Genomic DNA, 14,094 nt, shown 5'->3' on the forward strand with positions numbered 1-14,094 from the left:
ACATAAACTAATAAACTGCATGTTCATCTCGAATACTCTGGGAGAGTGGAGGAGATGCCCTGAGAAACCAAGTCTTGAGAAGAACCGCAAAGCTCTTGCAGAAAACCGCACCTCAGTCTTGAACTACATTGAATCTTTCATTGAGCACCTTCCTTTAAAAGAGTCACAATCACCTGGACTACTAATAAAAGGAAGAAGAAAGGAGAAAAAGCAAGGGAGGAGGCAAAAATAACGCTCTAGTAGATCCAAGCAACGTCGTGAAGAATAAAAAAGAATGAATCTTAAAAAGGGCATTGGGACGCTGCAAAGGGCTTGTTTTTTAACACATTTACAAAAGTCTAGCTTAGTAACTTCTATATTATATAGAAATTCCTTGTTTACCATCCTCATAGGAGATCCTTAAATATCTGCCTGCGAACTCCAGTGATTGGGCGCTTACTAGTTAAGGGAGGCAGCCGTCACAAAGGGTGTCCAGCTCGGATGGCTGGCTGCTCTTTCCCTGGTCCGTAACTTCTACTCAGTGGTCTTATTCTCTTCTCGGATTTAGTACCAGCCGAGTCCATCCTTATTTCACTTGACCGAGTCCGAGCTGCAGCCCACCGTAGAAGCTGGAAGGGCTGGGCAGAGTTCCAGGCGAGAGAGGCGGAGAGGCGTGAGCAGCGCTCTGCAGCGCTTGTCAAAGAAATGGAGCAGCACCTCCTTTGTGGGCTGGAACATCCCCCTCCCGGGTGCACAGAGAGGACATTTGATCTGCCCGGTGATTGATAAGTGCGGGAGAGGGGCCGCCATCCCTCCCTCTCTCCTTTCCTTCTCCTCCCTCCCCTTCTACTTCCCTCCTCCCTCTCCGCTCCCTCCCTCCTTCCTGCCAGAAGCTTTGCCCCTTGGCGAGCCTCTCCAGTGGGGATCTGCCTGCCCTGGGGGCGCCTCCCGCGCTCCACACTGTGCCTTCCCTCCCGGACCCCGCCAGTCCCAGGCAGTGCGGGCTCCTGTGCCTCCCCAAGTCGCAGATGCTACGGGCGCCTCCGGGGGAAGATCCGGGCGGCGCGCTCGCTCGGTAAGTTCTGAGCACTCGGGGACGCCTGGCGACGCGGCCGGCGAGCTGGCTTCCCTCAGCCCGTCTCCTTTCCCGGCCGCTTGCCTTTACGAGGGGACCCGGCGTAGGGAGGCTGGGAACGATCTGCCCAGGGCAGCTAGCTGGCGGCCGCCCTCTACCCTCAACCCCTACTCGGGTTTTCTGGCCCTGGGACCTTCCGCGCGGGCGGGGTCAGGCTGGACGCCTCCCGCAGCCCGGTGGACCGCGCTGCCGGGGTCGGCCCAAGCACCTAGTGTAAGCTGCCGCTCTCTTGGAGTCCCAGAGCCCAGGAGCGAGCGCTGCGCGAATGGCCGTCGCAGCTTTGGGGCAGTGAACTGACACCAGGCGTCTGTCTAGCGGCTTGGGGGAGGGAGAGTGGGGAGACTGCACTAGCGGCCCGGGCCCCATTCTCAGCGACGACTGTGGACTCTCCAAGACACCACGTTTCCCGGAAGGACCCTTCCGAAATGGGATTCGACCTGGTTGCAGCGGGTGGGTGTTTAGAGAAGTGGGCTGCGACCAGGCAGTGTCCCCTCTCAGGCCTGCGGGACTCTTCTTAACCCCCTGGTGGCCTGACAGGCCGGGATGGAGGTGGGCTGCACACCCGCGGTCACCCACAGCGTCCTGTAGAAGCCTTGGCGACCTGAGCCAAGCTCTTCTCCGTTAAATGAGAGTGAGACTGAGGCCACAGAGTCCTTGTTTAAGCCTCCCTCTCCTCAGCGAGGAAGGGGAGCATTTTCCCTATTTTAATGTCCGCCTCTGCCTCCCTTGGGTTCTCAGTTCATCGTCAATCTTATCGCCACCTTGAAAGCCTGCTCTCCCTAGCGGGGTGTTACAGCAGTTATTCCAGAAATGCCAGGCCAAAGGAAACTTACTTTTTAAATAACTGTTTTGCAAAGCGGCTGTGGACACTCAGGAACAGGCAGGAGATGAAGGGTCAACCAACTGGTGTAGGAAGCTAACCAGGGAAGGATGAAGACCTGCCATGCCACCTCAGGGGTCCTGCTAGCTTATCTTGCATTTCCTTGATTCTCTAAGTGCCAAGAATTTCAAGAGCCTACAAATCCCCCCCACTTCCTTGCCCTGTGAAATTCCTAGCAAAATAATCTAGCCTCAAGTATTGACAACATCAGTATCTTGAAGGAAATCATTGTATTTGCCAATGAAAAGTAATATTCTACTTTCAAATACAATTTTCTAATTATTTCTTGATCTTAAGCAAGTCAGCATTTCCCCTGGTTGAAAAACGTCCTCGTGTAAAATGAACCTGTTTTCTGAAGTCTTGTCCCCTGTCACATTGACTTCTAGTCAATGAAAAATTAACCTAATTAATAAATGTTCATTGAATGAAAAAATCTTCTCTCTCTAGGAACTATGTACTTTTAATATTTGGAAATATCCTATCAAAGGGTGTTAGGATAGGAAGGCTAATTATGTTGGGAATTGCATCAGTCTGCTTGCATCTAATGAAACAATTGCAATAGAAAATGTAAGGCCAATCAAAGGGCGGCCCCTCTCCCAACACCCCCTCATCTCAAGGTTGCCCTATGGCATAGAAAAGGACAATTTGAGTCTTGAGGAGGAAAGGATTTTGCTAAAGGCCAAACAAGAATTACAGGGGGAAAAAGGGATCCTGATGCCTGCCTGGTCCAAGGCTTTTCTCGGAAGGAGAAGGTGTGGAGGTTGAGGGAGAAAGCCTGAGAAAAATCCACTAGGAATCATCAGAGCCACAGGTTGCCTTAGTGTCTGAGTTTACAAACTGCCTTCAGCCCTTCTTGGAGAGGAACAAGCTTGTATAAGCTGAACTGTCCTAGGACAGGGCTTAACATGGGAGGGGGTGCTTTCTGTACGCGGATGGCTTTTTTTTTTTGGCCTGTGTAGTTGTCTATTATTCTACATTTGACCAGATGATGGGACCCTGTGCTGACCCTCTCTACAGCAGGTCTGAACTGAAGGGAAAAACGAATTGAAGTGTTTTTAATCTGTGGAACAGGCACATAGTTTGATCATTCCCACTTTACTTTATTTCCTCCTTTTCCTAACCCATTACCCCCTTACCACCAGAGGCATTCCCAGGCCTTACAGGCAACACAAATAATATTCACAATTTGCAAACAGACTCAAAACTGGGAGACTCCTGAGTCTGGGGGAGGGAGCTGTAAGAAAATTAAGGTGAAAAGAGATAATGAAGACAAAAACCCAATTCCTGGCCATTAGTATTACCCTAAAATGGTTTTTTAAACTAAAATTGAATCCTAGAGCTGAGAGGGCCCACCCAGTCTACCCCTTTTTGCAAACAGAGACAGGAATACCCCCAAACTAGTGACATATCTAGCAAGAGAGCCAGACCAGAATCCAGGTGACGTGGGTCCCTATCCAGAACTCCTTTTCCCTGGCCTGTGTTTCTCAAGAGCCAGACTTCCTTCACTGCCTTTCTCTGTTTGCTAGCTCCTCTTCCCCTATGCCTGGAGGACTCAACCACCCGTCCCTGGGCTCCCACTCCCAGCTGAGGCTCAGCCTGGCAGTGCTTTTCTGACACCCACTTCTCTCCTTCCTCCAGTACACGTTTAAACCTCATTATCTGGCTAAGTATAAACCTCAAGGGGAGAAGGGTTTTTGTTTTCGTTTATCTCAATCTATAAGCTAAAGTCGAGCTGGCTGTCAGAATCCAGACAAATATCTGTTTGGCCGGTCAGCACCCAGCAAGTAATTCTCTCAGCACTGAACCAAAGTTCTGTATGTAAAGCATAAATCCCCCAAGAGAACTCATTGCCCTCCTACACAGACACACTGGTGCACGCACACATACCCCACTCTCTGCACCAAGAACATTCTAGCTAGGAGCTGGCAAGCGGACACCAGTCCCGTAGCAAAAAGACACACCACACACACACACACAAACACACTCTCACAGCTCTTCCTGGAAGAGTCTGGACCCCTCCTTGGGAATCTGGGATAAGACCTCCCAAGAATGGGCAGGTAATTGTTCCACACGCAGTGTGTATGAGTGGAAGAGACAAGTGAGAGAGGCCCAGGAGTCTGGGCGGTGGCAGCACCTTAGTGGGTCCCCTCCTTGAGAAACCCCTCTGCTGAAGCCTCTCCAGCCACCAGCCAGTTTGGAGGTGGAGTAGTTCAGAACCAACTGACGCAGCCCGGAATTGAGCTTTGCAAAACCACTTGCAGGGAAGGGAAGCGTCTGCCCCACCCTCCCCCACCACGCGCTCTCAATCCTCTGCCTGCCCCCTCCCCCGTGACGTCACCCTAGCCCTGTCCCAGGGAGCCTGCAAAGCCTCTCAAATTCAAACTGCTAGACGCACTGCTGCCGCCGCCACCAGATTGGAAACGCTCTTCCAGGCTCCGCCGTCTCAGCCGCCAGCCGACCTGGCTGGCCAGTTCCCCGACCTCCCTGCGCAATCGCACCCTGAATCCCTGGCGGCACAGCTTTCCTCTGCTCCAAACCTCCTCTTCCTTTCCTGCCGCCTGCTGGATTTTTTATTTCTGCGCACCCCCCCAACCGAATTAAATCAAGCAACAAAAAGCAGGGTGTCCTCCCTGGAAGCGGCGTCTTCTTTTACCTTGCTCTCCCTCTCTTCCTGAAGATGCTAAACTCCTGGCGGACTGCAGAGGAGGGGGGTCCCGTCTTCTCCTGATGTGTGAGTACCGCCCACCCTGCGCTGTCTTTGCCATCTCCACCCCCGCAGCCAACCCCCTGATTCCTGATTTTCCCACCCCCTTTTTGCGCAGTTTTTAAAAAAAGTAAAGCAATTTCTGCTGTGAGCCCAAGACGGGCAAGACACCAGAGAGGTCTCTTCAAGATACCCCAGGGGAGGAGGAGATGGGCTGGATTTAGTAGAACAACTCCTTTACTAATGACTCCGCGGCTAGCTGCTCCCCGCCGGGAAATCAGGTGCAAGCTTGTGTGTTCCTGGATGTGTGTGTGGGTGGGCTAGGGTTGGGGGAAGGGTAAAGAGAGGAGAGAAGAACCGCTTTGAAAAACGCAGTGATTTCATTCTGCCCTGTTGCCCACCCACTCATTCTCCTTCCCTCCCACTCTGCCTCCTTGCTTTGCCATTTTAATCAGGCTTCCTTCTTTCTTTTTTACCCCGTACCCCGCTTCCTCCTCCGCCCCTCTCCCCAAGGTTTGCCTGTAGGTACCTGAGCTGACACCGAAGGTGCCTAAAGATGCTGAGCAGCGTTTGGTTCCTCAGTGTGTTAACCGTGGCCGGGATCTTACAGACGGAGAGTCGCAAAACTGCCAAAGACATTTGCAAGATCCGCTGCCTGTGTGAAGAGAAGGAAAACGTACTGAATATTAACTGTGAAAACAAAGGATTTACAACTGTCAGCCTGCTTCAGCCCCCCCAGTATCGAATCTATCAGCTTTTTCTCAATGGAAACCTCTTGACAAGACTATATCCGAACGAATTTGTTAATTACTCCAACGCTGTGACTCTGCACCTGGGTAACAACGGGCTGCAAGAGATCCGAACCGGGGCATTCAGTGGCCTGAAAACTCTCAAGAGATTGCACCTCAACAACAACAAGCTAGAGGTATTGAGGGAGGACACCTTCCTGGGCCTGGATAACCTGGAGTACCTCCAGGCGGACTACAATTATATCAGTGCCATTGAGGCAGGGGCATTCAGCAAACTTAATAAGCTCAAAGTACTCATCCTAAATGACAACCTTCTGCTATCGCTGCCCAGCAATGTGTTTCGCTTTGTCTTGCTGACCCACTTAGACCTGAGGGGAAATAGGCTGAAAGTCATGCCTTTTGCTGGAGTCCTTGAACATATCGGAGGAATCATGGAGATTCAACTGGAGGAAAACCCGTGGAATTGCACTTGTGACTTACTTCCTCTCAAAGCTTGGCTGGACACCATAACTGTTTTCGTGGGAGAGATTGTCTGTGAAACTCCCTTTAGACTGCATGGGAAAGATGTGACCCAACTGACCAGGCAAGACCTCTGTCCCAGAAAAAGTGCCAGTGACTCCAGCCAGAGAGGCAGCCATGTTGACACACATGTCCAAAGGCTGTCACCTACAATGAATCCTGCTCTCAACCCAACAAGGGCTCCAAAAGCCAGCCGGCCTCCCAAAATGAGAAATCGTCCAACTCCCAGAGTGACTGTGTCAAAGGACAGACAGAGTTTTGGACCGATCATGGTGTACCAGACCAAGTCCCCTGTGCCCCTCACCTGCCCCAGTAGCTGTATCTGCACCTCTCAGAGCTCAGACAATGGTCTAAACGTAAACTGCCAAGAAAGGAAGTTCACTAATATCTCTGACCTGCAGCCCAAACCTACCAGTCCAAAGAAACTCTACCTAACAGGGAACTATCTTCAAACTGTCTATAAGAATGACCTTTTAGAATATAGTTCTTTGGATTTGTTGCATTTAGGGAACAACAGGATTGCAGTCATCCAGGAAGGTGCCTTTACAAACCTGACCAGTTTACGCAGACTTTATCTGAATGGCAATTACCTTGAAGTGCTGTATCCTTCTATGTTTGATGGACTGCAGAGCTTGCAATATCTCTATTTAGAGTATAATGTCATTAAGGAAATTAAGCCACTGACCTTTGATGCTTTGATTAACCTTCAGCTACTGTTTCTGAATAACAACCTACTGCGGTCCTTACCTGATAATATATTTGGGGGCACAGCTCTCACAAGGCTGAATCTGAGAAACAACCATTTTTCTCACCTGCCTGTGAAAGGAGTGCTAGATCAGCTTCCAGCTTTTATCCAGATAGATCTGCAAGAGAACCCATGGGACTGTACCTGTGACATCATGGGGCTAAAGGACTGGACAGAACATGCCAATTCCCCTGTCATCATCAATGAAGTGACGTGTGAGTCTCCTGCTAAGCATGCAGGGGAGATACTGAAGTTTCTGGGGAGGGATGCTATTTGTCCAGACAGTCCAAACCTGTCAGATGGATCCATCTTATCAATGAATCATAACACAGACACTCCTCGGTCACTTAGTGTGTCTCCTAGTTCCTATCCTGAACTACACACTGAAGTTCCACTTTCTGTCTTAATTTTGGGATTGCTTGTTGTTTTCATCTTATCTGTCTGCTTTGGGGCCGGTTTATTCGTCTTTGTCCTGAAACGCCGAAAGGGAGTGCCAAGTGTTCCCAGGAGTGCCAACAACCTGGACGTAAGTTCTTTTCAGTTACAGTATGGGTCTTATAACACTGAGACTCACGATAAAGCAGATGGCCATGTCTATAACTATATACCCCCACCTGTGGGTCAAATGTGCCAAAACCCCATCTACATGCAGAAGGAAGGAGACCCAGTAGCTTATTACCGAAACCTGCAAGAGTTTAGCTACAGTAACCTGGAGGAGAAAAAAGAAGAGCCAGCCACACTTGCTTACACAATAAGTGCCAATGAGTTGCTAGAAAAGCAGGCCACACCAAGAGAGCCCGAGCTGCTGTATCAAAATATTGCTGAGAGAATCAAGGAACTCCCCAGTGCAGGGCTTGTACACTATAACTTTTGTACCCTACCTAAAAGGCAGTTCGCCCCTTCATATGAATCTCGACGCCAAAACCAAGACAGAATCAATAAAACCGTTTTGTATGGAACTCCCAGGAAATGCTTTGTGGGGCAGTCAAAACCTGACCACCCTTTACTGCAAGCAAAGCCGCAATCAGAACCAGACTACCTCGAAGTTCTGGAAAAACAAACTGCAATCAGTCAGCTGTAAAGGGAAATCATTTACAACCCTATGGAATCAAAGGATGCTGCTCCAAACTGCTGGAAGCACTGCATTTGCTTTTTGTGTTTGTTTGTGTTCTCCTTTTCCCAGCATTAATGAGGGACTCTGGAAATATTTGGGAGATGGGGTGAGGCAATGATATTGCTTTTGCAAGTTTTCCTTTAAATTATTTCTCTCTTGCTCTCCTCCCCTGTTTTGTTCCCTCTCTTCTTAAGAACCACCAGTGAACATGAATGTTTCTACAATGCAGTTTTCCTGTATTTTGTTTGTGGTTTTGTTTCAAAACCATCTTGTTTTTCTATTGGGGGAGTGGAAAGAGGAGATTGTAGTGAATTAAGAAAGACTAGGCAAACTTTTCAAATCAAAATGGATATTGTGTATTTTGTAGAAGATCTCCAAAGATCTTTTGGGACTATAACTTCTTTTGTAAATAATGATATATGGTATTTCCATACTCAGTTACCAAGTATAGCCACTGGGCATCACTTCTTTGTGTTAAAGTGCCTTCGCACTTTAAGTACATTACTTAAATGTTGCTTTTAGCTTTGATAAATTGAACATATTTTAATGTGTTGTATTTTTGAAATTGAAAACAATATAAAATAGATAGATGTTTCAGCTATACTGAGTCAACATACAGTTTGCTTGAATTATAGAAACCAGCCTGTCATTAAATGATTCTAGTTCTAGGACTTTGTAGACTTAACTGTAAAATATTTCCTTTCCTCTGAGTTTGTTCTAAGTGATTTTATTTAAGTAAACTAAGGGGGTTTAACGAGGGACTAGAGGTAATAATCCGCCTCAGTCGGGATTAATAATTCATTAATAAAATATATTTAACCCAATATCAGAGTGAATTGGACAATTAATGCCCTTCCGTAAATCATTATTTTACACTAACATGGTCAGTGTTTTAGATTATTTTCCTAATTAATAGTACACTGCACAACTTTTAATATATTTTTCTGCATTAGATATTTTTATAAATTTAAAAGAAAGAGTCTGTATTTCTAACTTTTTAATTGAAATTAGTATTTTTTCTGCCTATTGAAACATTTTCTATACACACACACACCAGTAGAGGCCGCCACACACCTCATTTAACAAAGACGTAGGAGCCATTCAGTACCTTGAAGGAAGACTTCGAAAGGTCAAATTAAAACTTCCCAAGTACGTTCTATACAAATTCAAGGCAATGGAGATAAAAATGTGTACATTACTTTCAATTTCTTTTAGGAACAAAGGTTAGATTCAGAATCATTCTCAATTTTCACATTTCTAACAAAGCAGCATTTTCCTCTTGAGTTTAATTGAAGCGGTAGTGGTACTGGGATACTATTAAATCATGTACTATTTGCATCTCTAAATCAATTAATAATTACTTAAACCAAGGTAGTGGGGATATTTTTCCTTCTGGCTTCTTTAGACATACATTACTTCAATTTTTTCCTTGTCAGCTTGAGCAAGCCTTTCACTTTGGTCTTAGCATTAAAATGATGTTAACTAACCAAGTCGACATAGTATTTATGAAGCCTTATTAGCCTGTAGATAATTTTGAGATGCAAACATTATTGTGTGATTTAAACAAACAGCCCTTCTTTAGAACAAAAAATAGTTTTGTTTTGTCTATTGTAAATCCTTATGCAACTGGGATGGTGATCTGCATATAAAGTAGTCCAGCTTTTCAATTCCTTGTTAAAGCAAGTGATGGCGTCTGAAAGAAGCACACTGTTTCCTTTTCATAAATAGGTTACTTCACATAATAATCCTTTATTATCATGAGGAGATTAAAGTGGATCCTGATAACTTACTTTTAAAGCTTTAAAATGACTAATAGCTCACTAATTGTCACTATAAACAATTCATGTGATAGGTTTTCAATTAGAAATAGTTTAAATCCAAATTATTTGGATTAATAATTACTGGTGCAAAATTGCTGTTTTTTTAAAAAAAAACAATAGAAGGTAATTGTGTGTGAGTGTATATATGTGTGTGTATATGTGTGTGTGTGTGTGTGTGTAAATGGTATTCAGTAAAAAAATCCCTTTAACAATCTCAATCACTTAAGTATCTACAGTGGCAAGCTAACATGTTTATTCTTCATTAGAGATCATAATTCTTACTTTAATCAAATAAATCAAAGTTGAAAATGGTGGGATGAAGTGATGTACAAGAAAGCTAATGTAAAGAGATTTTACTTTTCACGGAAGAGGAGCTAGAATATAATGCTGGTTGAACTTGGCGATGACTCCTGAAAACCACTTTGTCTTGGAGTGAAGCATTTATATATAGTTTCAAAAATCCTCTTTTGGCTGCTCTCATTTGGCACAATGACAAATATAGATACAGAGCTAGGTATTTTGGGAAGTGATTACGAAGGCAAATAAGCATATATGGGCTTAAAAGTATATGACTAGAGGTATTGATGTAGTGATTCCACATCAATATTTGTTCTTATTCTTTTTGAAATCACTCCTGTGAAATGCCATTGTCCATAGAAAAATTAACTCATTGAGCCTAAAGAGAGATACCTTAATATTTATTTAATTGCATGATTTTAAAGAGGCTCCTGGAAGGACTCAAATCCATAAATGCTTTTGCCTAATAATTATAGTTTAATTCTATATTCTCATGCTTCTTAGATTTGTATTTTATTCACATGAGGTTTACAGATAAAATTATTTGAATGTAGTCCAGAGTATTTTATTTAAAAGCATAATATACTATAGACTTTGAAGCTGTATTTTCTAATACAGTGATAAACATGTTAACTCTTACTAACTTATCAGCATCCCCACTGACTATATTGTTTTGCTTTATCTGCCCAAGTACTTTCAAACATATTATTTTAGGATTTTTATCTTCCACAGCTGTATTTTGCAGTTTCACTTTTATTTCACATGCAGCTTTCAAGGGGTATGAGCATCATCATGGTGACATGGTTCCAGGCCTACAAATGGCAAATGGTAATTTCCTTCTATTGAAACTCTTAATTAGTTGCTTTCACTATTTCTGAATATACCTGTGGCTAAATTTGTACTGAAACACTCAATAGTACGACTTTTCAGTCTGAACACAATTGCCAAGAGTCTAATTTGGTTCTGGACTTTGGTCAACCTGTGTGCCTTGTTAGTTCTTTCCAGCAGTTGGTAAGAAAATGACCCTTCAGTTTCCTCTTTTTTCCCCCCCTTACCTCTAAGGTGACTTAATTTTTATAAATGTTTCCAAGTCATCAATATTTTTCCAAGGGCTCAATATTTTATGAATTTTACCAAGGGTGTGTAAAGAGTGAGAGGTTCCTATGATTTTTTCAGACTTTGAAAATTCATTTTGATTGTACACATTCCAGAAACATATTAGATTGGACTCTAGAGTGAAGAAAGCCTTCCAGGCAATTCTCCTAATCCCTTCATTCATCCATTCATTCATTCTTTCAACAAATAGTTATTGAGTGCTTGCTTCCTAGGTGTCAGGCTCTAGGCTGTGTGCTGAGGGAACAAAGAGATATAGTGGACAGGATCTCAATCTTCCCCTCCTTACCCCAGCAATACCCCCTACTATCCACCCTCACCAGAGCAAGGAACTCAGTGCTAATAAAAGAGAACCTTACCTGAATGACAATCACCCAGAGTACACAGTGAAAACAGTAATGCAATGCAAGAGGTTAAGTTTTTAAAGGTGATTTTGAGCAGTGAAGTATAAAACAAAAATATAAATAGTCTGGCTACAGTATAACCACTATTAACATCTCTTTGGAGTTACACAGCTAAAAAGAATAAAACCACCTAAATAAAGAAAATTTCTGCAGAATGGGGGCCAATATTATGGCCTAAAGATAACCATATGCTTGTGCTATCTAAAGATCTGCTCTTTTAAGATGACTACCAAAATTGTAAATACAAATTCAAAAATGTACTTACATTTTCTATAATATCCATGTTTTAGAGGCAGTATTTACTTTATATTTCAGTGACTTAAAAGATAATATTTTGGCTTAAGTGTCTTTTACCAATACAAAGATAAGACACTTACCTTAATCCTGATAGGGAAAATTAAGTATTGTATATAAGTATACTTTGCTTCTCACAATGATTGTATAAAAAGCCACATACAAATTGAAGTTTCATAAATCAAATTGTACTTTAAATGCATTAAAGAAGCTGCCATTTAGAGGAAACTTGTGTATCCTTTTATAAAGCAAAAAATCATTTTAAAATCATTCTCTAATTCATCTGTTTTGTATATTTGGATTTTCAATATCAGCTTTGCTCAAAACGGAGCCCATCTGCATAATAAGTACGTTTTGCAAGGCTGCTCGTGCTACAAGTTTGTTGGTTGCTAAGGTCTCAGGCTTAAAAGATTGCTACAGTTTGGTGTGAATTGAGCTATCTAATGATTCTGTGATGGCGCAGATATTCCTCAATGATGAGGAAATGGTCTGAGTAGTCAGCCTATTTCAACTTGGTTGAACACAGGACTTTTCTGCTAAATAGTCTCCTCTCTCAGATGTGGCCATGTTTCAGTAGAGGATAGAGTGACTCCTATATTCATATTCTATGAAGTTGTTAGAATCACAGGTTTCATAATAAATGTTATTATGTAAACATATTTAATTGCATGAGTACTGGAATTTTTTAGCAGTATTTTAGCTTGAAATTACTTGTACAAATACTGTTAGATTTAGTTGCAAATAATTGTTCTCAAGTTATTAGAATAAATGGCAAATGAAACAAGCTCTCGTGTAAATAGACTTCTGTGCCAAATAGTGACATTTTTTTCAAAAAATAAATGTCATATTTTGAGCTGTTATAGACAAAATGAAATATTGAAATGTGATCAAATGATATTGTCTTTTATTGGATAAACTGTTTACACAGTTATTTTCTGCTGTAGTTAGCTTTCAGTTAATAAATATTCTCTAAAACAAATATTTAAATTAGTTAGAAAAATTCTTTAAATCTGAAAAGGAATTAAGACAAAATATTGTGGGCAGTGTCCTCTTTGTCTTGACATGCTTACAAATAAGGTTTTGATTCTTTATACCACGTATGATTACAGTTTACATGTTTAAAGTAAAATGAGCTTTTAAAAAATACATATTAATACTTTTCCACAAATATCTATTAGTATCAGACTTAAATAATTACAAGTAACCAACCACAAAAACAATTCAAGAGAGATGTCTATTGATTCTCCTCTATCCCCGCCATACACACATCCACATCAGAACAAATTTTTATTATAAAATTCTGTCTAATAAATTTATATATTATAAAATAAGAGACAGACTGACTCATAAGCCCAACAAATAGAAATTATGAGTTCATTAATAGAAATGCTATCACTATATTCCCAAAGACTGGAGTTAGAACTAACAATGAGAGAGAGAAAGAGGAGGGTTCCTTTGTTCCTGTGATTATGATGACATTATAGCCAATTGATTGAACATTAGAATATATCTGCTCCATTCACAAATGTATAACATAAAAAAGGACTTGTGGTTCCTGTGATGGACATGAAAACTTAAAACAAATTATTGTCTCTTAAGATTGTTAATAAATTCATAATGTAGTCAGTTCATTTATGTAGCCTTCATAGGACAGTTAAGACAACTAGAACAGCTGCATTTTAAAGTGTTTTGTTAGAAGATGAGAATTGGTCCTAGTACATCAGATCATTAGATCCTTTAAAAAGATCAGTTTAAATGAAATGAGAATAAAAGTAATGTACAGCTCTCATTCTGAATACATGTAACAAAAAACATTAAGTTCATAATGTGTATGTTGATACCAGCAAAAGAACATCAAAATAAATTTTGTCATTCCTGGATGGGGACCAAAAATGTAAATTAGGTTTTCCCTGGGCAACTGCTTTGTAATTACTTATACTTCATTTTTATTAATTTTATTTTAAGGTATCACTTTATATTTACTATCAACATTTGCCATTAAAAAGAACATTTGGGCTAGGTATCAGTCTGACTTTTACCTGGCATTTTTGGACATTTGATCCTGACAGAATGTGGGCTACAACGTATAATCTAGGGTACCTTTCAATTCACAAAGTGACTATCAGGCAGACAGGATTGGTGAATGGACTAATCCTTGGCCAAAGCCCTCACTTCTCAAGTCTCTTTTTCTTTCATGTCACTAATATCTAACATAGCATTTTAAATCATAATACTTAACTCCAAAATAAGTATTTTTAATGAATAAATGAATGAGTAAATGAATGGAGTTCTGGTTCTCATAGTAACACTGAAGAAATTGCTGAAAACTGGAGGATCTAAC

General features: G+C 42.2%; 1 protein-coding gene across 4 annotated transcripts; it reads left to right on the forward strand.

The window, feature by feature from the left end:
- Positions 1–837: 837 nt before the first annotated feature.
- SLITRK2 (SLIT and NTRK like family member 2) lies at positions 838–8,649 on the forward strand. Of its 4 annotated transcripts, XM_053580486.1 has the most exons (3): positions 838–1,054; positions 4,672–4,725; positions 5,212–8,649. In XM_053580486.1, exon 3 carries the CDS (start codon positions 5,255–5,257, stop codon positions 7,790–7,792), a length of 2,538 nt encoding a protein of 845 aa, XP_053436461.1. In that variant the 5' UTR covers positions 838–1,054; positions 4,672–4,725; positions 5,212–5,254; the 3' UTR covers positions 7,793–8,649. The 4 variants fall into 4 exon arrangements, with proteins under 4 accessions (XP_053436461.1, XP_053436463.1, XP_053436460.1 ...); XM_053580488.1 differs by lacking the exon at positions 4,672–4,725; XM_053580485.1 differs by lacking the exon at positions 838–1,054 and having other exon boundaries at positions 1,773–4,979.
- The last annotated feature ends 5,445 nt before the right edge of the window (positions 8,650–14,094 follow it).

The sequence above is a fragment of the Nycticebus coucang genome, chromosome X, assembly GCF_027406575.1.
Source record: "Nycticebus coucang isolate mNycCou1 chromosome X, mNycCou1.pri, whole genome shotgun sequence".
Lineage (NCBI taxonomy): Eukaryota > Metazoa > Chordata > Mammalia > Primates > Lorisidae > Nycticebus > Nycticebus coucang.